At 56.7% G+C, this 24744-nt stretch overlaps 1 protein-coding gene across 1 annotated transcript; it reads right to left on the reverse strand.

The window, feature by feature from the left end:
• Positions 1-2449: 2449 nt before the first annotated feature.
• KCNN3 (potassium calcium-activated channel subfamily N member 3) lies at positions 2450-24588 on the reverse strand. Its single transcript, XM_064732759.1, has 8 exons — positions 23759-24588; positions 20697-20792; positions 17370-17788; positions 12729-12870; positions 11128-11238; positions 9662-9789; positions 9421-9490; positions 2450-8658 (listed from the first exon to the last, which is right to left on the reverse strand). Exons 1-8 carry the CDS (start codon positions 24473-24475, stop codon positions 8362-8364), a joined length of 1980 nt encoding a protein of 659 aa, XP_064588829.1. The 5' UTR covers positions 24476-24588; the 3' UTR covers positions 2450-8361.
• Positions 24589-24744: the final 156 nt, after the last annotated feature.

A 24744-nucleotide genomic window follows, 5' to 3' on the forward strand; every position in this document is an offset into this window, starting at 1 on the left:
TGGGATGGCTGCTGTTGTTCCAGCACAGTGACTGCTCCCCAGCAGAAAACCCCAAAATAATAATTTGAGCAGCAAAGTGTCATTTTATAGCCTATCCCTGCTGAAAAACCTTTCTTATGGTGGGAGCACCAGCCCAGCAACCCCTGGGGAACTGAGATGGCTTCTTCCATCTGTTTAACATGTAAAGGGGCACAGATGCTGTTAAGTCTGGCCTGGCCTCTCATCAGGCAGCTCCATCCTTTGCAGGTGCTCTCAGGAATTGCAGGCAGAGAAGAGGAAGCTGAAATGCAAATGCTGTGAGCAGGAAGCTGAGAAGGGAAAAAGCATCCTCCCAGCCCCTGCATGGAATCCCAGCCGTGCTCTCCTCACTGGGCAGGGGAGCTGGCACTGCCGCAGGCTCCAGCAGTGAACTGATCCTGTTGGAATAGTCTGTAGCTCTGTGTGGGTTTATGAGGGCTCAGGAGCAGTTTTTGTGATGCCAGGCTGTTTAGCTGATGTTACCCACTCTGATCTGGCTGCAGACCTCACACCGCTGCTGGTAATGGACAATAATCAATGAATCCCTCTGTGCCAGTAGTACCAAGGCTGGGGAGGTGAATTAGCAGCACAGAGCCTCAATTTTACCTTGGAACAGGAGCAGCACATCCAAGATGGAAATAGCTCCAGGACAGGTCCCCACCTCATTTTATCTCTGCAGCAAGTGCAGAAGAGGCTTTCCTGAATTATTTTCTTCCTGCTTTCAGGAGCTGGGCACCAGACCTGCATTGCCCAGCTGGAATCCACCTCTCCTGCTCACTCCCCACCCACCCCATCCCCTGGGAAGCAAAAGCCTCTCTGCAGGGAGTGACTCCCAGCTCCTGACTGGGGAAATGCCAGCACTTAGAGACCTTAGCTCAGCACAGAACACTTGCCTGCCTGCAAAGGCAAAGCCTGATCCAAAGCCCCTGTTCCCTGCCTGGCCCTCCCTCACCCCCAGGAGCTGCTTCCCACATCTGCTCACTCCCAGCAGGCAGATGCTGATTCAAAGCTGTGCCCTGTGGAGCCAGTTTGCTGGGATTTTCCTCTGCCTTGTGGAAGGCCAGTAGTTCCCCACTGTTTTTAAAAATTCTATCTATAACAGTAAGGAACTGTTTAACAAAACAACAGCATTTTTTTATATTTTTTTCCCTCCTTTTTTTCCCCCTTTTTTTTTCAGAATGCACTTCCCCTCCTGTCACTGCACATTCCAGCACTGATGCAGGCACATTGCACTGGGCTGGGTAAAGGTGCCCAGACCTTCACACCAACAGCATCCTCCTCATCCTCCCTCTCACCCCTGGGACTGGGAAAGCAAAGGGCAGACACAGGGAAGTGGAGATCCACCCTATGGCCATTATTACCTTTCTGTTCAGAGAAACTTTAATCCTGGGCCATTATTTAAAACAGATTTCATGCTTCACATAAAGATTAACATATTCTGCCTTGCCTTCATGGGCAGTATCAGAACTAGAGCTGCCTTTGTACAGCAGGGCTCTGCTGCTCTAAGCCATTAATCCTGGAAATGAAGCTCCAAGGGTTTAATCACCTATCAGAGAGCCCCCTGGGCTGCTGGAGGTATTTTTAGGATTTAGACGTATTAGCTCAAAACTAAAAAAGCCTGATTTATTGATTAATCACAGTTCAACTGCTGCACATCACCCTCCTCCTCTGCTGGCTCCACCACACCATGTTTAGCTGGGGGAGTTGTTTCTGTTGCCATCCTCCCAGCCTGAATATGAGGATGGAATTTGGGGTGCCATCTTCAGAGTGAGCTGAAGCCAGCAGTGCTCAGAGTGGAAAGAGTCCAGCTTCCCCTTATCTCAACCAATGCATTCACTTTGGGAAAGTTATTTGTGTACTCTTTCCACCCCAGACAACTTTTATCCTTGTTTCTTTAGAGGTGAAGGATGACCTGGAGGGAGCAGCCCAGCTCTGATGTTTGAGCAGAGTTGGGTGAGCATGAGAAGCCTCAGTGCAGAGCCAGAGGAAAAATCATCTGCCATTCCACCAGCCTCCTCCACTCCTTTCTTGAGCCACAGCCCAAGAACAGGGGAACCAAAAATCCTTTTGGAAAGCCCCTCATCACTCCCATACAACAAAGCATCTGGGGGTTCCCCCTGGTTTTGCAAAGTGCCCAGCAGCTCCTGGCATGGGGAGTCCAGAGATGTGACCCCTCTGCACAAGGGAACAGGGATTTATTCCCTTCCCTGGGGGATTCCCAGACTGTGCAGACAGACCCTGAGGAGCACCAAGCTGCTTCCTGGGGATGAACAGGACAGCTCAGCACTGCTGAGGGCAATCCCTGCACCCAGCACAACCCTTGTTTCACTTTGGCAAGGGGTCCCTGGGTCAGAAATACCTCCAACATCACTCCAGGGGCAGAAAGGAAAGAACTTTTCCAGCTTGCAGAACAGAGGCTCTGAGGCACTGGTGGCTGTACGTATAGATCATATATTTGTGTGTGTAACTCTGCACACAGAGCTGCATCCTTACACACCCGCACAGGTAAATACTTCTAGATAGTGACCTCTTCAGATTAAAGTCCAAGGCACTTTTTACAGTGAACAGGTTAAAGCCATAGTTTAAAACATGCCTGTTTCTGGGTACAGCTCGGGTTTATGGCAATGCTGTGGGGATGGGCTGTTGTCACACGGGCCAGCCCCCACTCCTGTCCTCCAGCTGAGAGACCGGCCCTGAGGGAGGAAGGTAAAGCCCAGGACTGGATCCTGACCACAGAGAACATGCAAGCAGCTCCCACTGGAAGGTGCATGGGCAGTGCTGAGACCCCAGTGGGGGGAAGAACACTTTGGGTGGAAGAAGGAGCAGAGCTGCGTGCTCTGAGCACCAGGGCCCCCAGCCAAGAGCACCCACTTGGGCAGGTGGTTCTGGAGCCCTGCCTGGTGCCTTGTGGGGCTCTGAGGTGGCTCATCCCATAGGGAAATAACTAATGCCATGGAGAAAAAGCTTTGGAAGCTTTTTCTCTCTCCTGCAAAATCCCCTCTCTACAACCTTGGACCCTTTGGATACCTTTTAGGAGGGCGCTTGGAGTTAGGTGAGAAGAAGCTCAGAGCAGAGCCTGGCAGCAGAATCTCCCCAAACTGCTGAGCAATCACCACCATTGCCCCCCAGCAAACATACCTGGTGGCCAAGGCACAGGGCTCTGGGCTGCCTGGGAGGTGCTGGGCAGGAGAAGCCCAAGGGAGAGGACCAGGAGTCCCCTGGCAGCAGCAGAGGCTCAGCCCTGGCCTCTGAGAAGAAGAACCAACCTCTTTCCTCCATCAGAGCTGGTTTCTGCAGGGAGATTTCAGGTCTGGGGTCCAGCAAGGAGCATCCAGACCTCATGGCAGCTCATTGCTGCTGGGGCTCTGCTGGGATGGACTGGCCTGGAATGGTGAGACCAGCACAGCTCTACAGTGGCAGCATGGCAGTGACTGCAGCTCTGAGAAGTGCAGGGACTTCTGGACTTTCTCTGGACAAAAGCAGCAGGAATTTGTTCCACAGGTGCTGCTCATTCCCTGACATGTCGTGCTCTGTGGAGACTGGCCAGGACAAAGTGTGGTTGCCAAAGAGCAGTTTAAGACTTTTGATCCAGCAGGGATCAGGTCCAGCAGCTCAGGAGGGGCTGGAGGTAAGGAAGTGATGCTCTCTGAGGCTCAAGGAGTCCATGGAATCACAGAATCATGGAATCACAGAACAGTTTGGATTGGAGGGGACTTCAAGCTCATCTCATTCCCCATGCCATGGGCTGAGACATTTTCCACTAGGCCAGGTTGCTCCAAGCCCCACCTAACCTGGCCTTGAACACTTCCAGAGATGGGGCAGACACAACTCTGGGCAGCCTGTTCCCAGCTGGAAGGCTGAGGCAAAACAATCCCTGCAACCTTATCTCACTTCTCTTTCATGCTCAGGGTTTTGCCCTCCTATGCCATCATACCCTGAGCTTGAGCAAAAGCTGCAGCTCCCAGGGCAGGGTGTGAAATGTGAACTGGACATGTCCCAGTCTCTTCTCCCGAGTTACAAGTGAAAGGACAAGAGAAAATGCCTGAAAGTTGTGCCAGAGGAGGTTTAAGTTGGATATTGGGAAAATTACTGGTGTGTAAGTGTGGCCAGGCTGCCCAGGGCAGCAGTGGAGTGCCCATCTCTGGAGGAATTTAGAAGATTTGTGTGTGTGGCACTCAGGCACGTGGGCTTGGTGGTGCTGCTGGGTTAACAGCTGGACTTGATGTTCTTAGAGGACTTTTCCAACCTTAACCATTCCATAATTCAATGAAAATGTGCTCTGCAGCACTGCTTTCTCAAGAGCCACAAAGGAAAAAGGAAACAAAGCCTGGAGGAAAAGGGAAATTTTGACTCTTGCAGAGCTTGTGCCCAAGGAGCAGAGTCCCTCCTGCTGCTGGAGGAGACAGCCTGGGGCAAAATGGCTTTCCAGAACCTGGGAACAAAGGGAAAAACCCTGACCTTTCTGTAGGGAGAAGCAAAGCTCTGGTGCCATTGGGCTGCACACAGATCAGATCCAGACCTGCTAGAGGTCAGCTTCCAAGCACTGGAAATGAGTACAAGGGTGATAAAGGATAACAACTCAGGTTCTGCACCTCTCCCTGTCCCCCATCCTCACTGGCAGTAGTAGCTGTACTCAGAAACAGACATTTTTGGCAGCAGCCTGGCGTTGCTGCCTGCTAACAACCGTGTTGGGTACAAAACCATAATTGAAAGTTACCATAACCATCATAATATAGCAATATATTTCATAGTTAAAATAAACTATTATACTTTCCCCTATCATTAAAAAAAGAAGCGAGCAGTACAGAGGCAAGATGCAAACCCAGGTCAAAGCTCCTTAAGTCTGGACAGAAACATCCATGAGTTTGCAGAGAGATTGTGGAATTTTTCTGGTATTTCTAGGATAGTTCCTTGCAGGCAGAGCAGGAAGGAGACTCGTGGAGCAGAAAAAGCCCCCAAGGCTGTGCCAAAAATGGGACTGGCTGGATCAGGTGGGTCCTGGAGGGGCATTGGCCCCACTGGGCTGTGGGATCAGACGATTCCCAGCTTGCAGGAGGTCGGCATCTCTGCGATTTTCCTCTTGTGCTGTTCTTCCACCTTGGCTGCTGATCTCTTCTCTCCGTCCTGATGTCCCTTAGGGTACCCAAAGTGATCATCTCAGGTGTGTGGGCTGGGCTGGGCTGGCTGGGGAGCATTTCCTGGAGCTCTTCACCAGGGCTGTGCCAGCCAAGGCTGCTGGTGAGCAGGAGCTGCCATCAGGGTGGGCACGGCGGGCTGGGCTGCCATGCCCTGGGGCTCCTCACCCTTCCTGCCCCCCGTGTGGCCTCAGGTGGGCTCTGGGCTCCTGGCAGCAGGGCTGGAGGGGGGTTGGTCTCAGTGCTGGCCATGGTGGAGTCTGGTGCTGGGAGCAATGGGTCAGGGCTACTGCTAAAAGTGGCATGGAGTGGGTGAAGGGGTGGGATGTGGGATTTGGGGGTTAGGATGGGCATTCAGGGGTGTGGAATGGGGGGTGCAGGGGTGGGATATGGGATTTGGGCATTCAGGGGTGTGGAATGGGGGATGAAGGGATGGGATATGGGATTTGGGCATTCAGATGTTTGGAATGGGGGATGAAGGGGTGGGATGTGGGATTTGGGGGTTGGGATGGGCATTCAGGGGTGTGGAATGGGGGGTGCAGGGGTGGAATATGGGCTTTGGGCATTCAGGGGTGTGGAATGGGGGATGAAGGGGTGGGATATGGAGTTTGCAGGGTGTAAGGTGCAGGGCACACAGTGCAGACCCCAGGTCACAGGCAGAGGGGTGGTTGCCCTGCAGGTTGTGCTGAGATGAGGCCAGGGGAGGAAGGTTGTGGGGTGCACAGGGATCCAGTGCCCCAGCCCTGCCAAAATCCCACTGCAGCAGCAGCTGCTCTGCCCCAGAGCAAGGGGCTCCTGCTCCAGCTGCAATCCCAACACTCTCACTCTGGTCCTGAGCACCTTGGGCCTGCAGCTGGCAGCTCCTGCTCTTGTCTCCCTGGGTTGGATGGATTTCCCAGACTCGATTGTGCCTGGCAGGGAGGTTCCTGGTTCCTGCTGGCAATATTGATCTTTAAGGATCAATACTTCCTCTGGCTGTCTGCTGCCCCAGCACACATCTCCACACCTCATCCCATGCACAGCACCATCCCAGGGGCAGTTTGCTCCTATCCTGAAGCCCAGAAAGCATTTTTCTCCACCAGCTGCCTGCAGGCCAGGGAAAATGCTGCATTTCAAGCTCTTTCTCAGAATTTCTAACATTGCTATGCTGGGAACCTCCTGAGAGAGATCAGTAGGAGCTTCTGCTGGGCAAGATGGATGGGGGGCACCCACAGGCACACAGGGCTGAGAACAGATCATGGGGGGATTCCAAGGCAGCAGTGAATCCCCAGCCATCCATGGGATATTAATTATACCAATTACAAAAGCTTGGAGGAGCAGCTCTTCCCCAAAGCCAGGGATCTCCCACTGGCCAAGGACCAGCAGCAATGGGCACGTGAAGGCAACAGGGGTGAGTGCGTTTGTTCCCTGCTCCCAACACCTCTGGAGCACAGGGATCCCATTTTGCAGCCTTCCTCCTCCTCCTCCTCCTCCTAGGGCCAGCATGGGGGCAGCACTCCTCACTAGTTACTGCTTATTTTCTATGTGACTCCAGCTGCAGGGCACAGGGAGTGGAACCACCTCTCACCACTGGCAGCAAGGAAATGCTTCAGCATTGGGGGTGTTGGGGTGGTGCTGCAGGAGGGTGGTGGGTCTCTACCCCTAGGTGTGCACAAAATCCAGCATTATTTATGGAAGGGAAGAAGTTACAAAGGAGAGCATTACAGGCTGAGTATACCTGGAGTAACACAGTGACTGATTACAATTACTGACACTGCTGGGTGAGGCGTAATTAATATTGCAGAGTCATTACATGGTTACTTCATCTGTTTAAAAAATATAGAAATATTCTCTGCTGAGTTTTCATGGAAAGCAGCAAACAGCAACCCCAAAGTCAGAGCCTGGCATGGCTCCATGCAAGGATCCAGGAAAGCCAGAACGTGACACTGGGGCAGAACTGAGGAGGAGAAAGGGAGAAATGGTGAAAGCAAACCAGAAAGTGGCTGGTTCCAGAAGCAGCCAGGTAATGCCAAGGGTACCTCAGGAAGCTGAACACCAGCAAAAAAAAGTAAAATGGGGTCTGAAGTGCTGCACTTTGGCAGGCATGGGCAGCAGTGCCTCTGCCAGACGGTGCCAGAGAGTGCTGCTGCCATCCACCAAACCCAGCAGAAGTGGCATGAAGGCCACGGGCTTTGTTTTAAACAGATGAAGCACCTGCCCCTGCTACCACATCACTTGCCAGCGAGCTCCTGCTTGATCCTGGTGGATTGGACATTGCCAGCTGGGCTCAAGCATGGATGTTCCCAGCACGAGTGGAGACACTTGGAGCTGATGGGGTGTTCATCCAGCACTTCTGAGGCTGCTGCAAAGAGCCCACTGGCTTTGCAAGATGCTGGGAGGCTCCCAGCAGGCAGTGATGTGAGTACCTGGAGACCCCCTCAGTGCCCGAGCTGGCCTGCCAGCCCCATCCCTGGCCACCAACATGTGGGCTGGGGACAGCCCTGCGTGGCCCTGCACGCTGTAGGCACTGCTTTCCTGGCTCTGGCATTGTCTCCAGGCAGAATATGACACTGAGGACCAGAAAGAAGAAGTGTCCATTGTTCTTCTCTGGGTAGAAAACACTCACAGCTCCAGAGAACTCCACAGGAAGGTCACAGTCAATCATTGTCACCCAGCTGTCAGCGTGAGGGGGCTGTCCTGTGGCTAGGAGATGGAATGGAGCATGGGCAGCGTCAGCCAGAGCCTGCATCACCAACCTCCCCACGCTGGCACCTGCCTGGCGAGGTTTGGCAATCTTGAGAGGAGCAGGGGGCCCAGGGAGAAAAAACCTCTCCCTCCGGTGTCTCCGTTGCTTCAGTGCTTCTGACTCGGTGTTTTGTTTGTTTTGTTTGTTTTGTTTGTTTTGTTTTGTTTTGTTTTCAAATGTGAAGACCTGAGATTGAGCGTGGGTTTTTCCCGTCTGCCACCGGACGCCGCGGCACAGGCTGGCCCAAGGCATCACCTTCCGTCCCCTTCCTTCACCACGTGTAGAGGCACCTGAAGAGGGATGCAATTCCCCAAACCAAGGCGTTGGCAAAGCTCCGAGCGGCGCTCGGACGCTGCTGGTCCCACTACTGGCTCCAGCTGAAGGCTCCTGCAGCGGCTCAAGGGCCAGAGGAAAGTTCACAGAGACCTCACGGTCCGTGTGGAAACGCTTCCCCTGTCCACAGCAGGGCTCAGGGGCTGTGTTTTAGCAGCTGCTCGAGCTCGTGTAAGGGGTGGGGAAGGAGGTGGAGCTGACCCCAATGGGGCTCTCAGAGAGGGGTGTCTGGGGGGTGCCCACGGGCACAGCAACCCCTCTGGCCTCCAGCACGGCGCTGAGCAGGCGCTGCTGCTGCTGCCGCAGCATGTCAGCCATCAGCAGGGGCAGGGAGTTGAAGCTGGCACTGAGCTGCTCCAGCTTGGATTCCAGGCCGCTGATCTGCTTCTCCAGGTCCTCGCTGCGGTCGTTTAGCTCTGTGATGAGGTCGTACATCACGTTCTGCATCTGGGGAGGGGACACAGGGGACAGTCACTATCATGGCTGGAGGGGTAAGTGCCACAGAGCTCACTCCTTTCTGCCCTGAGAGCTGCCCCATCTCAGCCCACCCCAGCCTCTCCAAGGGTTCTGCCACTGCAGTTTGGCTTAGCTCACCCTTTTACCCCTTTATCCCTGAGAGCTGCCCCATTTCAGCCCACCCCAGCTTCTGCATCTGGGGAGGGGACACAGGGGACAGTTAGTACCATGGCTGGAGGGGTTGGTGCCACAGAGCTCACCCCTTTAACCCTTTCTGCCCTGACAGCTGCCCCATCTCAGCCCACCCCATGTTCTCCAAGGCTTCTGCCACTGCAGTTTGGCTTAGCTCACACCTTTACCCTTTTATCCCTGAGAGCTGCCCCATCTCTTCCCACCCCAGCTTCTCCAAGGTTTCTGCCACTGCAATTTGGCTCAGCTCCCCATCTCAGCCCACCCCATGTTCTCCAAGGCTTCTGCCACTGCAGTTTGGCTCATCCCTGGCCACCAAAGCAAGGAAACCCTGCTGGCCCTGTGCTGCTGAGCAGTGGTACCCCTTGCAAAGAGGGTTGCAGGGAACCTCTGGCTCATGAATGTGTATCTCCTGCTTTGCAAGGGCAGCCATCCCACAGCAGCTATTCCTTGCTGACATTTACAGAGCCGGAGCATTTTGCGGTCAGCCAAGTCTGCTTTAGTTATTCCGAGTGAAGAGAAACACTGAGTCTGGCCAAGCCACAGGGTTCCTGTGGGACTTGCCTTTGAGAGGTCGACAAGGGTGTTGGCTTGGTCACTCAGCTTCCTCTGCTCCATCTTCACACTCCGTAACCTGGGGAGAAGGAAAGAGCACGTGGCTGTACTCCCTCTCCTCTTCCAAACTGCATCTGGACACCTGCCTGCATCTGGGGCAAGGCAAAACTGCCCCCACAGCCCTGCCAGGGACAGCATCCTGCTTTATCTGGAGCTCAGCCTGCCCCCAGCCCCCTGCACAGCCTCTTACTGGTGGATGGCTTGTAGGAACTTCCTCTGGTGCTTCCTGACTTTAGCATGGTCGATCTTCTTCAGCAGCTTGGTGTGTTTGTAGATCAGCCATGTTTCCCTCAGGACGTTGGCTGCAGCGTTCTTGATCTGGAAAGGAAGAGTGGCTGCAGGCCCCCAGGCATGTGGGACCTCAGAGACACTGAACCAGTGCTGCACATCCCCTGCCCCAGCTGGAGAGAGGCTCTGCACCCACAAACTCTCCTGGGCTGTTCCAGGGGATGCTGAGCACTTCAAGCAGCAAGAGAGGGCAGAGCTGTTGGCCCCTGCTGCACCCACATCCCTGTCCTGGCTCTTTGCCTACACACAAAGTTGTACCATAAACCTCAAGGAAAAAAAAAAAAAAACCAAAGTTTTTTCTCCACCAGCTGCCTGCAGGCTGGAGAAAATGCTGCATCTCAGGCTCTTTCTCAGAATTTCTAACATATTCTCCATTGCCATGCTGGCAGCCTCCTGAGAGAGAGATCAGCAGGAGCTTCTGCTGGGCAAGATGGACAGAGGGGCACCTATCTGTGAATCCGGGCAGGTCCCAGGCCAGCAGGTCCCAGTTGTGCTGCTGGTGCTGGGATGTGATTTCTGCAGCTCTGTGCCTGAACCACAGCTCAGCTGCTCCCTCCAGGAGCAATTGGCTGCTCTGTGCCTGGCCTGGAGCCTGCAGATCCCTATCAGTGGCACTGCAGAGGGGCTCAGCAGCTGTTTTGCTCTCCCAGCCTGGTCACACCAAGGTCCTGACTATTCCTGGGGTGTCAGGGCTTTGGCTGGGGCTCTGCTCTCTGGGGTGAAGTGGGTGCCCTGCTTGCAGCCCACCACTGGCTGCCTTTCAAGGGCTGCACTGATGCTTGTTTTGCCACCATCCCCTCTAAAACAGAGCAGAGCCCATTATGTGACATGCCACTGTTGGCTGGCTGATGCTTTGCCATGGTGAGGCTGCCAACACCAGCGACCTCCTGCAGCTCCTCCATGCTACCAGGGATGTGACACCAGTTCTGGTGACCCCACCAGCACCCTGCTGCAGGCTCTCCTCAGGGGAGCCTCACAGTATGGTTCTTATCCGTGGTGGACATGAATCACTGAAATTCACTTGTCTTCCTGACAGCAAGAGGAGTGAGATCATGCTCTGGAAGAGGAGGGAGTGTGCTCCCAAAATCACCTCAACCCCTGGAAGACAGCTGCTGCTCTTTGTCTCAGTGTAACACTGCTGCCTGTGCAATATCCACAGCATCTGGAAAACTTCCTCTGCAGTGGTACCCACAGGATTTACCCCCAAAGGTGCCAACACCTTCCTCTCTTGTTGTAGCTCCACTCAGAGATGCTGGCACCTTCTCCCACTGTGGTACCCACAGATCCAGAGGTGCTGACACCTCTCTCCTGCCATGGCAGCCCAAATCCCAGCTCCTGGCACACAGCAATGCCCCCATGGCACCTTACCCTCTTGGTCAGCTGTGTGTCCATCATGAAGTTGTGGACGTGCTTCTCAGCTTTGGTGAGCTCCAGCTTCCTGGCCACCACAGCCACCACCAGTGCTGTGCATCCAGCACCCTGTGCAGGGACATCAATTGGGGAACACAGTTTGTCTCTGGTTTGTAACACCAGCACTCCCACCCTCACCCTTGAAATCTGCAGGTTACTAAAGCTACATGTCCTCCCTGTTATCCTGACAAGATCTTCCAGAGCCTGGGTGTCCTTGGCTGGCTGATGAAGGGCTCTGTAATTAATGGGAGAGGCCAGGGCTATTAACAAGGTCAGCAGTGGTTGGTGAGGAGCCTGTGCCAGAGATCTGCCCCGTGCCAGAGCCCTGTGGGATGGAGAGCCCTCCATTCCCAAGAGAGGTCTGGGCTGGGAGAGCAGTGGAGAAACACCAGGCAACACGAGTGAGAGCAGAGAAAGGGCCCCAAATCAAACTGGTGCAGCTGGGAGCTCCCTTATGCCAGCAATCAGGGCCAGATGTGCATCCCCAGTGCACATCTGTGCTTAGCTGTCCTTGCCAGAGCCTCCCTGCCGTGCTCTGCTTGTTCCAGCTGGGTCCCTGCCTGCCCCAGAGCTCTGGCAGAGTGCTGCCAGCCTGGCAAGCTCTCTGTCCTTAAGGAGTCATTAATTAACCTGGTGGCCTGAATCCTTCAGTGTCCTCAAAGGTCCTGCTGCACTCTGTGGCTGCCACCACCTCTCTGCTCCTGGATGCGTGATTACCCCTGGTGCTGAGTGCCCAGCAAAGCCTCCAACCCCAGAGGGCGTGGGGGTCTCCATGCCCAGGGGTGGGGGGCTGTACTGGGCCTCACTTCAGAGTCACCACTGGCTGGGGAAGAGTTTTGGGAGCCTGGAACCCCCTCAGCTGAGCCAGCAGCTCCTCCTCTGCTGGCAATTGCTGCATCATCCCCATCCATAGGGATTTTCTGCCACCAGCAACACCAGCCTTGCTGCATCTGGCCTCATCCAAGACACATCAAAGACTTGCAGGTGATACAGGATGAATCCCTCTTGATAGAGTCTCTCCAGCTGATGGCATGGGGTCTGCCCTAGCTGGGAGGAGGGATGGCTCCATCCCCAGGGCCTGGAGCTGAGGTGGGCAGAGCTGATGGCTGGGGAACATCTGTGAGGAGCCCCCAGCTGCTCCTTCAGCAGCCCTGGCTGGAAAGGAAAGCCCCACAAGCCAGGAGATCTCGTGGTGGGCTCATGGGGGAGGTACTCTGGGGGCACTGGAGAATGGTGGCCTTTTGGAAAGGAAAGGAACCCATTGCAGGTGAGCAGTGGAAACCAGATGGTGTGGACCAGGATGGCCAAGGGATGCTCAGGTGCCCTTCTGCTCCCTGACTCCACCCTTACTGAATGTGGGTCCAAATCCACCCCAAATTCATCAGCTGAGAGAGCTCCATCAACTCCCAGGCTGTGAGACCTCAGAGCTGAAGACATTGGGCCTTGTACATTGACAAAACAGCTGAGAAAGAGCTCCTGGTAAATTCCAGTGGCCTCTCCTCCTGAAATGGAGACAGGCAGAGCCCACAGGGGGGAAACCAGCTCAGCATGCCCCTTACCATGATGCCAGTGAGCAGGCAGACTCCCTTGCCACAGTAGGTGTGTGGGACCATGTCCCCGTAGCCTATGGAGAGGAAGGTGATGGAGATGAGCCACATAGCACCCAGGAAGTTGCTGGTTACATCCTGCTGGTCGTGGTACCTGCCAGGGAGATGGGGACATGAGTGTCACAGCAAGGGACAGGGGTGGATGGGGCAGGAATGGGGGCACCTGGGCACAGGATTAGCAGCACAGCGGGATGTGCCACAGTCGCAGTGGTTGCACAATTTCTGGCACTGGAAAACCCACATGGACAAAATGAGAGCACAAACTCGGTGGAAAGGGCTTCTGCTTTCAGTCAGAGCTGTCACCACACCCCAGTGCTGTTGTGTGTCCCCAGTGGTGCTGATGGGACAAAGAGCTGTGGCTCTGCAAGGCCCTGACCACAGCAGCTCACCCTTGGCATCCCTCTGGTGCTGTGCCACTCCAGAGGGCAGAGCTGCCAACAGAACTGCTGGGGATGGGTCCTGTGGAGCCTCTGGCACAGCCTTGGCTTCCAGGAACACAAGAACAGCTTGCACACACTCCAGACACAGCACATGTGGAGTGGCTGCAGCTTTGGGAATGCTGCAGATTTTCCAGGTCCCTGCTGCTGGAGATGTGAGGTCAGTGATGACCACTCTGGCTGTCCCAGACTGGCTGTGGCTCTTCCAGAAATCACAAAAGAGGAGCCCCAGCTGCCTCCAGCTCTCAGGGCTGGGCAGGCACAGCCAAGCCGGGCAGGTACAACTCCCAGGGATGTGGTGCTGAGCCCTGGCAGCCAAACTCAGCCCTGAGCTGGCAGGGGCAGGCAGTGCCTTCACCCCACCATGAACAGGATGGTTGTTCTCCTGCCTCTCCCTGGCAGGCTTCTCCCAGCCTCTTCACAGGATCTGGAGAGGGAAAACAGATGGAGCTTTTGGCAATCCCAGCTCCAAGAGCATCGCTCGCAGAGCAGTTGGGTTTTCTCCTCTTTCTGAAATGTTTTTTCCCTCAGCTGGAGACTCAAATGAGGTCCTGGTGCAGGAGAAAGCACCTTCAGCCATGGTGAGGGTGGGTTGGCCAGGGGAGTTAGAGCCCATAACCTCCCCAAAATTCCAGTGCCAGCAGTGGAATTATCACACAATTCTCCCAGAGTTAGATAAGTTATGGGCTCTATGGGAGTTAGCACCCATAACCTCCCCAAAATTCCAGTGCCAGCAGTGGGGCACACACAATTCTCCCAGAGTTAGATAAGTTATGGGCTCTGTGGAAGTTAGGGCCCATAATCTCAGTTGTGCTCCCCAAAATTCCAGTGCCAGCAGTGGGGCACACACAATTCTCCCATCCAGTGTCTTGTCCTGAGGAGAGCTGAGCCCACCTCACCCCACAGGCTGGAATGTCCCGAGGGAACAACCCCAAAAGCATCATGCAGGACAGGGTGGGGGGTTCCAGGCCTGCTGGACAGAGGGACATTTTCTCCTCTGAGCAGCACTTTGAGCAAGATTGATAAACCAGAGGGCTTGGCCCTGGTTTATCAATTCCTGGGCAGAAAGAGGAGCCACCTGCTCAGACACCAGCACCACCACTTTCTGGGCTGAAGAACAGAGGGTCTGAGGCACTTTGTGTCACCCCCTGACCTGCACACAGCCACCCTCACCTCTCTGGAGCCATGAGCATCCCCTACAGCCCTGCCCTGCGTGTGACAGCACCAACCCCGAGCTCCGGGCAGCTCCGGGCACACGCTGGGGCACACGTGCACTCCGTGGGGCCGGGCGGGCACACCGGAGCGGCGGGCGAGGTTGCCTAGCAGCGAGAGGAGCGGCCCCGCGGCGCACGGGAGGATGCTGAGGATGCTGAGGATGCTGCTGCTGCCCCCACAGCCACGGAGAGCACAGCTCGGTGCCGTTGTTGCGTTGTTGCGTTGCAGGGTTTACCCCAGAACCTCGGGTTCCTCACCGATAATTCCCTGCCAGGTGTGTCAGTCACCTCTGCTTTCCCCTACCAGCCCTGTCTGTCAGTCCTGGAATTCCAGAAGGATTGGCACATTCAAACCCCTGGGGGGACATTGGGCCATCCAGGTGCCCTTTGTCCCTTTGTCCCTGCCCTCCTGTCCCTGCTTGGTGGCTCCCTGCCCCTTCCCTGGGGTTCAAAGGAGCAGCAACCATGGGCTCAGGGAGTTCTGTTGGAGCTGGTGCTGAATTCAGAGGCCTGTGGGCCAGAATAAAGCTCTGGATCCAAACCCTCCATCAGAACCAACTCCTTTGCTTCACCATCACCTTAAAGCTTCTCCAGCAGAGATAAACCTGAGGAGCAGCCCCTGTTATGGGGGAAAGCTCCATCCCAGCACCACCAGAGCTCCTGCAGGCCTGGAATTGTCCCCATGGGCTCAGCTGCAGCACCCAGCCAGCCCAAAGTGTCTGTGGGGTGAAACACCACACACCCAGGCAGCCCAAAGTGTCTGTGGGGTGAAACACCACACACCCACCAGCCAAAAGTGTCTCTAAGGGTGAAATACCAACATCCAAACAGCCCAAAGTGTCTGTGGGGTGAAACACCACACACCCAGCCAGCCCAAAGTGTCTGTGGGGTGAAACACCACAGTTGCTGCTTTTTGGTTCAGCACCAAGGGCCAGACAAGCTCAGACATGTCCTGCCTGGCTGGATTGGTAAATATTCCAATAAAATGTGGCAGCCCAGCCCCAGGACCACGTCTTGGAGAGGCACCACCACCTCTAAACTACCCGGGCCCAGTGGGTGCTGCTTGGGAATGGTCCTGGAAACCACAGCAAACTGTTTTCCAGTGCCAGTGGGCAGTGTGGACAGGGGGACTCATCCTGGGTGGCCCCTGTGGGAGCTGTGTGACCCTCCCAGGGCTGGTGCATCCCCCAGGGATGTGGCATCCCTCACACACACAGCGTGTCCCAGGGCTCTGCATTCCCCCAGTCCTGCATCCCCCAGGACTGACGCATCTCCAGCCCACCTGGGTTCTCTTCTGCCTCTCTCTGTACATTGAGGGAGGTGATGGCAACTGCCAATGATCTGCAGTGCCTCGTCTGCATAATTTCTGGGGAGTTTTTGTTCCTGAGAGTTCTTCATTGCATCTTGCAGCCTGAGCCTCAGCAGGGGTTGGGTTACCCTCCCGTGTGTGTCCTGGGTGCCTGTCCTCCTGCTCCCTGCTGAGGAGGCACAAACCACAATTTCTCAAACACAATTAGGCAGTGCCTGAGCTTCCAGCTCATAAGAAGAGCATCATTAGGGGAGGCAGAAAGGCAAATGCAGGCAGTAAAAGCTCATAAAATCTCAGTGTGCCGTCCCACACCACTGCCACAGCACTTCCAGCTGCCCTAATGCCCCTTTGCAGCGTGACCACAGCAACGGGTCCCACCCTGAGGAGGAGGGGGGTGGCCTTCCTCTCCCTTTGAAAGCAATCTGTGTGTCCCAGGTAACCCTGGGGTGCCAGTTGCTGTGATCCCTCACACCTCAGCTCCAAGGATGACACAAAGCTGCCACAGCAGGGCAACTCGTGGAGGACCTGCCCTCCTTCCCCAGGTGCTGCTGGCAGCCTGCACTGGAGAAAACCTCCTGGCCCAGCCCTGGGCTGCCACCAGCACAGCCCCCTGGCTCCCTCAGCAGACAAAGAGTGGTGGCAGGTCCCTGGGAGATGGAGGTGCAGCGATACCCACCAGGCTGGTCGCCACAGCAACCCCGGTGCTGAGCACGCTGGTGCTGGCGTGATGCCATCGAGCTGTGGGTATGTCACCACAGTGTTGTCATGGCAGTCACTTGCAGCGATGCTGGAGCCTGAGCCAGGCCCTGTCACTCCCCATCAGCACCTCTGGGCCCTCCCCATACGCAGCCCCCAGCTCCTACCACTCTCCTTGTCCCCCTCTCGTGCTCCTGGGGCTTCTCACAGATGTTCTCTTGCACAAGGACCTGTGAGGACAGGGCTGAGCCTGCTCTGCTTCCTGCCTGTGCCATTTATCATCTGTAACAGCAGGGCTCAGTGCAGGGAGCCACTGAGGCCCCAACACCCCCCTCCTCCAGGCTGTTGGGACATCACATCTCCATTGAGAATTCCAAACTGCCGTGAATCCCAAACCACAAAGTGCTGAGCTTCCAGGGCCACTGCACATCATCATGCATTCCTGACCTGCTGCACATCCTGAGCTGCTGCACATTCTGAACCATGGAGCTTTCCAAACCTCCACACATCCCAAACGGCTGTTTGTCCTGAACTACTCGTGTCCTGAACTACTGAGCATCCCAAACTTTCCTGCATCCCAAACCTCCATGCATCCCAAACTGCTGTTTGTCATGCTCGTGTCCTGAACTACTGAGCATCCCAAATCACCCTGCATCCTGAACCTCTGTGCATTCCTGAACTGCTGCACATCCTGAACCATGGAGCATTCCAAACCTCCACACTGCTGTTTGTCATGCTCGTGTCCTGAACTACTGAGCATCCCAAACTTTCCTGCATCCCAAACCTCCCTGCATCCCAGACCTCTGTGCATCCTTAATAGCTGAGCACCCCAAACCACCAGACATTCCCAAGCCCTGAGCACCCTGAGCTGCCACAAAGCCCCAATCCCAGCTCATTGCAAACACCCCGAACCCCAGAGCACCCCAAACCCCCTCACCTCTCACACACACGGACTGTCCACGCAGCGATGATCCAGAGGGAAATGCTGAAGACCAGCAGCACTGTCCCAGGGCAGATGGTCATGAGAGTCTTCATGACAAAGCGGGTGTTGAAGTTGATCTTGTTGAGCGCCCCAATGCTGCGCGAGGAGGCGTCGGTGAAGAGCTTGCTGTGCAGCAGCATCACCCGGGCGATCAGGTAGAGGCGCAGGAACATGGGGATGGACAGAATGATGTCCACATCAGCCTCTGCCCGGGATGGGGTGTAGGAGAAGGCCAGGCGAGCTGTCCAGAAAAATTTGTACTCCCCGGGGATGGGGTGGATGGCACAGACCAGCATCTCCAGGCTGATGTAGAGGATGCGCTCATATGTCATCGCTATCCGCCAGTCGTCAGCTCCGTTGTCGATCACAAAGAGCTGCCAGGATGCAAAACAGTCACCACACAGGCCCCACAACCTGCCCACTGCCATCCCTGACCCTCCCTCCACAGGATCTGGGGGTCAGAGCTCAGGGGAGCTGGGTGTGGCTCAGCCAGAAGTGTTGGGGATGGATGGGGAAGAAAAACATGGGAATGAGTGACCACCAAGCTCTGTGCTGCCCTGCTGGTGTGTCCCAGGGATGGCCACCAAACCTTAAATGTGCCTGGCCTTGAGCACCCAGGCTCAAAATCTGGCTGGCAGGAGCCCACCTCCCAAAACGTCCCCCTCATCCAGGCCACAGAAATGGGCAAGCCGTGGTGCCACAGAGCACCAGCATGCTCTCCCCAGTCCCTCTGCTCCTGGGGTTGCACTGATTTCGCTGACAGTGGTCACACCCCGAGTGCCAGGGCAGTATCTGGGCAGTGAACGCCACAGTCGGAGCATCCAGCTGCTGGCGGAGATGGGATCCAGTTGTCATGGCAACTGATGGTTCATCCTGGGTACAGCAGCTCCTCTCCCATCCTCAGCGATGGAGTTGGGGTCTCTGCAGGAGCTGGGGAGGTGACAGCTCAGCTGGCCTCTCTGGAATGCCACCAGAGCCCTGGGAGTCACCCAGGCAGGTGACTGGGCAGGGGCAGTGCTGGGGCTGCCATTGGCTCCTCCCTGGTGTGACAGGGACACCCAGCAGGAGGGACCTGCTCAGGGCCTCTCTGCCAGCAGCACTTGCCAAAGAAACCACCAGGAAGGGATCCAAGGGGGGGATGTGGCAGCTGGTGCCATTGTCCATGTCCTCAATCCTTCGCTCACGGAGCGATGCTGGCTCGCTCACAGAGCCAGGGCTGGGCAGAGGGTGAGGGGTGAGTGGGGAGCTCAGCCCTAGCTGGCCCTGGGGCCAGGAACGACCCTCCAGAGGCCCCAGTGCACCTGTGCCAGCCCAGCCTGGCATTTGGGGCTCTCCCTGGGGATGGCAGGAGCCACCGGGGCTGACTCACGGCGTGGCTGTCCCAGCCACCTCCCTTTCTGTAGGGAAAACTCTGCTCCTTTTAGCTGCTTTGTTTGAGAAATTGTTTACAAAAATGCTCCAAGCTGTCAAGGGAGATCCTCAGGCATTTAGCAAGCTGACAGCCTATTCCTTCCTGGAAAAGGGTGTTAAAATAAACAAATTAGCAAGCGGAAAAGGCAGGAGCCTTTTGACTATGTGATGGGGAACTGCCACAGGTCAGGGAGGGGAAGGAGCAAGGTTTGGGCAGGATCCCCCTGAGCCTGAGCCAGCCCCTCCCTGTTCTGTACCTGTAAAGCATCAAAGTGGGTTTCCATGGAAACCTAGAGTGGTTCAGTGGTACCCAGGGGGGCATTTCCCAACACATGCAGCATCCCTGGCTCCAGCAGGGGAGGGAGCAAGAGCCACCACATCTCCAGGAAAACAAAGGCCAAGAAAAGCTATCAGGACACCTCATGAGGATTAAAGTTTCACCAAGAGCCTGAGCAGCTCCAGGCACTCAAAGCATAGGGATGAGGGGTCTCTGCCCCTCCAGAACACCCTGGCAGGAGCTGACAGCACTGCCAGCACTGCTCTCCTTCACCTATTGTGATATAACATGGTGCTGAGTGATGCCTCAGCCCCAGAGAAACTGAGGCACAGGAAGGCCTACAAAGGACTAATTAACACAATTAGTAGGATGATAGAATCACAGACTGGTTTGGGTTGAACAGGACCTTAAAGCTCATCTCATTCCACCCACTTTCATGGGCAGGGACACCTTCCACTACCCCAGGCTGCTCCAAACTCCATTCAGCCTGGCCTTGAACACCTCCAGTGATGAGGCAGCTCCTCTGGGCAAAAGAGGAAGAGGGAATCCTGAGGGAACAGGCTGGAGTCATTGTTTCCCAGAGGCTGGGAGGTCTGACAAGTGCCATGGCCAGGTGAGCACAGTCCCCACCTTGGCCAAGAAGCTGAGGATTTACAGCTCTGGCAGCCCCATTAGATTTCGGTTGGGTTATCAGCAATTTCTTTATAACGCTTTATAACACTCAGGGCAATGAGCAGCCAGCACCACTTTGTTTGGAGCAGATCAAGTCAAACTCATCTCATTGCTTGTCTCCCAGTGCGAGTGGCCTGGCAAAGCACTGGGATCATGGTGAGGTGCAGGGGGACAGCAGTGGCACTTTGGTCAGGGCAGGAGATGTGGGATGACCTATGTGCTGCCTGGGTGGATGTTGTGTTTGCCCAAATCCCTGCCAGCAACAACAAGCAGAGAGGAAACAGCGAGCAGGGAGGGCACAGCTCACCCTGCTGACCCCAGCCACCGTCATCCTGGGGTAAATATTATTGCAGCAACAAGCAGAGCTCTCAAATATTTGCATTGAGCAACTCAACCCCCCAGGCTCGGTCCCCATGGGGGCAGGCAGGGAGTGGGATGCTGCTGCCAACCCCTCCATGGCAAAGCCCCCCAGCCCCAGGAGGGACAAGGTGGGGTTTTGGTGCACTCAGGGCTGGGGGTTTGACATCCCTTCCCAGGATGCTCCTTCTCCTGCCTGGTGATTCATTCCTCCCAGGCCCTGAGCGGGCTGGCACTGTGCCGAGGCACAGGGAAGCAGAGCCTTCCTGGAACAAACTGGGAGCCCTTCAACTTCCCAGGGAGGAAGAGAGTGTGCAGCCCTGATTAGGAAAGGATTTCTTGGCTTTCCTTGGCACTTTGACTGCCTTGAGCCCTTCCTGGCTGTGGTCTCCTCCAGCATATCTGCCCAGCACCTGGGGCTCAGACAGACCAAGAAGTGGCCCCCAAGACCCTGCCAAAGAGGAAGGATGCTCCAGGATGCTCCAGGATGTGAGCTCAGGTGCTGTGCCCCACTTACAGGTGGTTGGCAAACCCCACAGCCCCTCCGTGGTGATGCCAGCACCTACCTGCACCTCCCGGGTGTGGTAGGCGATGATGAGGCCCAGCAGGATGACGGTGGAGAGGCTTATAAGGCATTTCAGGGCCAGGGAGAACATGGAGTCCTGCAGGAGGAAAGCAGGGAGGGCATTAAGGGGCACACAGCTGTGGGAGTCTGCTGGCACTGGGCTCCACACCCCAAAGGAAATACTGACCCCCAACACCTGCTATCCCATCCTCAACAGCACTTGTGCTGCTTCAGCTTCCCCCTGAGCAGCTTGACCAGTAGTAAGGCCATCATAAGAGCCATCAGCACCGCTGGTCCCACCAGCAAAAATAAACAAAAACTCTTTTTAAATTCTGTTCTGCAGTTCCCAGCCTCCCCTCTGAGATGTGCAACACCAATGCCCCGGCGCCATCCAGCCTGAGCCCAGAGTCGTGGTATCCACACAGAAAATCTAAGCAGACCCTCCAGCTAATTATATGTAAATTAAATCAGCCCCTGATTCCCTGCTATCCCATCCTCAACAGCACTTGTGCTGCTTCAGCTTCCCCCTGAGCAGCTTGACACAGTATTAAGGGCGCCATCAGAGCATCAGCATCACTGCCACCACTGGTACCACCAGCAAAAATAAACAAAAACTCTTTTTAATTCAGCTTTCTGTTCTGCTGAGTGCAGTTCCCAACCTCCCCTCTGAGATTCCAGTGCCCCAGCCCCATCCAGCCCGAGCCCAGTGTTGTGGCATCCACACAGAGAATCCAACCAGACCCTGAAGCTAATTAATCTTATGTAAATTAACCCAGCCTCTGATTCCCTGATGGCTGAACTGGCTGTGAAAATCAGGATTCAGTGCTGCCTTTGCATGCTGGTTAACCCATGTGTGTGCCAGCCCCACTGATGGGGAGGACTGGCAGCCCCTCACCAGGCTGTGACCCCCAAACCAGCCCCCCTCAGCCCCCATGCCACACCTCAGTGCCACCCTGGCGTGCTGAGGCCTGGCACACCCGGCCTGCCAAGGCCCAGCTGGCCCATGGCACCCAACCCTTGGCACCCCAGCGTGCTGGGCTGGCTCTGGCCTGGCTCTGGGCTGTTTCTGGCCTGCCTTGGCTCTCTGTTCCCCTGCTCCTCATCCCCACAGGCTGTTTGCACGCAGAGAAGGGACTATTTGCTGTGGAGGCGGCACCGCATTGTTAACGACTTGGCTCTGGCTGTGCAATTGTGTGGATATAATGGCTGGTGCTAAGAAAAGTGCTGTGACTAAACACTACTATTAACAGGCAAGCTCCAAGGGCAGCGTTGTGCCAAGGTGGCTCTGGCCAGACCCTCCTCAGGGGCACAAACCCTGCGTGGGGCACCTGGTAAGTGTCACAATTGGGCACCAATGCCTCCTGCATGAGGAGAGCTGTCAGGAAAGGCCATTCCTGGATCCCATGCTCACAGCAAACAACATGGGGTCTTGGCAAAAGTGGGGAAGGACTTTGGCACCCCTGGCACACATCGTGCTGCACCAGGTGATGGAAGGATGCTGCACACAGGTGGTGGAAGCAGCAGAATTGAGAGGCCCTGTGCTGCCCACAGCCAATTGACAGGCAAACCCTGATCACTGTGCCCTTGCTGCCCAGCCCAGCCCTGGCACCCTGTGCCTGGCAGCACGTGGTGGCACGGCTGGGGCCATGGTGCAGGGCTGGAGCTGCACCCCTGCACCCCATCTGCACCACAGGCACTCCCACACCCGTCATCACGGCCCTGCCACCGAGTTCTGCTTTCCCACCGGGGGATTTTCACACAGCTGCTGCAAATCTGGCCCAGGGGCCTGCAGAGGCCAGAGCCAAGCACCGTCCTGCAGCCTGCCCGTGGCTGTCAGCGCGATTGTCGGTGTGACAGAGGGGCAGCAGCGTGTCACAGCTGCTGCATGGCAGCAGCGCTGACTCACGGGGTCTTCCCCAGCTGACACAGCAGCTCGGCGTGCTGGGGCCACTGAGCATGGCAGCGCTCTGCTGGTGAGCCTGGACAATCCCCCTGGCGCCACACGGAGCCTGTCGGGGTGGCTGCGGCTCAACAGGTACCAGATGCAGCTGGGGGATGGTGGTTTGGCTTTGCTCCTGCCAAAGGGGGAGTGGGAACCACCAGGAAAAGGCTCTGGCTTTGGAGCATCTTTCTTTCTCCGCAAGGATGCCAGCTTGGCATGCCCCTGCCTCAGACAGAGCAGCGGAGCTGCTGCCTGCACCCCCCTATGCCCATTGAGCCGTGCAAAGATGGGGCTCAGGACCCCCCCAAACCAGCCTGGGGAGGCAGCAGGGTCCCCAAAACCACAGGGACCCCCGATTGCATGCATTCCCTCCTCCACCTCCCGTGCTCACAGTGCCCATGGGATCATGGCAGGAAGGGAGAGCAGCCCCTTCCCACCGCTCCTTCCCCTTCCCACCGCTCCTTCCCCTCCTCGGGGCAGCACCGGGACCCCCCTGGCTGCCCCCCAGCCCCCTCGGCAGCAGCGCCGGCCCCGCTGACGCCCATGGGTGCTGGTGGGGGTGCCGATGCCTTCCCCCCTTCTCTGGATAAGTATAAATAACATGACAGATGTCTATACAAAGAGTTATTCATATCGCTGCCAACCAGCACAGCCCTGGGAGCAGGAGCTGCTGGAAGGGACGTGGGGGGGAGAATTATAAATAAAAGACACTGTCCTGCAAAAAAAAAAAAAAAAAAAGAAAAAAAAAGGCAAAAAAATTTTAGAAAAAGGCAGGAAGGGGTGTGGAGGAGGAGGAGGAGGAGGAGGGAGGGGGTGCTTCGCTGCACGGCCGGGGGCACAGTGAGGAGTGCAGTGCCATGCCAGCAACAGGCACACAAACCTCAGTGGGTCGGTGCCTGCTGCTGGAGCCACCAGCACAGAGCTCCTGCACCTCCAGCCGGGTGCTCACCCTGCCCAACACCTGTGGCTGCGGCATCCACTACAGAAAGCTCTGGGAACATCCCTCCAGCAGCCCCTGCCCCGCTCCAGAGGAGCTCCATATTTACCCCGGGGCACAGATGGGGCAAATGGCTCCACGTTGGCCCCGCCAGCCCCGCGCACACCCCCAGCCCCGCCGGTACCTTGGAGTAGAGCCCCCAGGAGAGCTCGGTCTCAATGACCATGACGACAATGCCAAACATGCCGAAGATGAGCGCGTAGTCACTGAGGCGCTTCCTCTTCTCGAACAGTGCCCGGCGGTGCCCAAGGCGGTACCCAATGTTCTGTGCCTTGCGCTTGGGCCCCTTGGCAAAGGTGCTGGGGGCCGGCCGGGCGGGCGGGCGGCTGGGACGGTGGGCGGTGGGCGCATGGTTGTCCTCTCGTGAGACGACAATTTCGGGGGGTTCGCCGGCACCGAAGAGCTGCAGGGGCTGCGCCTCCGGCTCGGCCTCGATGAGATTCCGTCGGGATGCGCTGAGCCGGCTGAGGGGCTTCATCACGCCGCCGCTGTACTTGCAGGAGCTCATGGCGATCTCGGTGAAGGGGTTGCTGTCCCGCCGGTGAACCAGAGGGCTGGGCTGCCGGTGCTTGCCGCTCGGCACCCCGGAGCCCGCGGGGTGGTCGCCGAGGTTGAGCTGGCTGCCGTGGCGGGAGGAAGGGTGGAGGGCGGCGGGGGCGGCGGGAGGAGGAGGAGGGGCCCGTAGCGACCCGGGCGAGGAGTGCAACAGGCTGTGCTGGAGCGGCGGCAGCGCGGAGGGCGGCGGCGGTGACCGTTCATCCCCCGGTAACGGGCAGGGACACCGACCATCCTCCTCCAAGTCCCCCACGCCCGAATCGTGGAGATGCCCCGATGTCTCCATGACGGCGGGACCGGCGCCGCTTTGCGGGGCACCGGTTCCGCTTTACTCGCCACCGGCGCCGTTCGCTGGATCATGAATGGGCTCCGTTGCTCTCGCCGCTATCGCCGCCGCCACCGCCCCCGCCGCTGCCGCTGGCCCGGCCCCGCAGCGCCATTGGCCACGCCGGGGCTCCCCGCAGGCTGACATCATCCCCGCCCGCTCCCCGCTTTGGATCTCCCCCCCCAGATCACACCCCCGGCTCCTGCATCTCTGCGGGGTCGTTCGGGACT

The sequence above is a fragment of the Zonotrichia leucophrys genome, chromosome 25 (assembly GCF_028769735.1).
Source record: "Zonotrichia leucophrys gambelii isolate GWCS_2022_RI chromosome 25, RI_Zleu_2.0, whole genome shotgun sequence".
Classification (NCBI taxonomy): Eukaryota; Metazoa; Chordata; class Aves; order Passeriformes; family Passerellidae; genus Zonotrichia; species Zonotrichia leucophrys.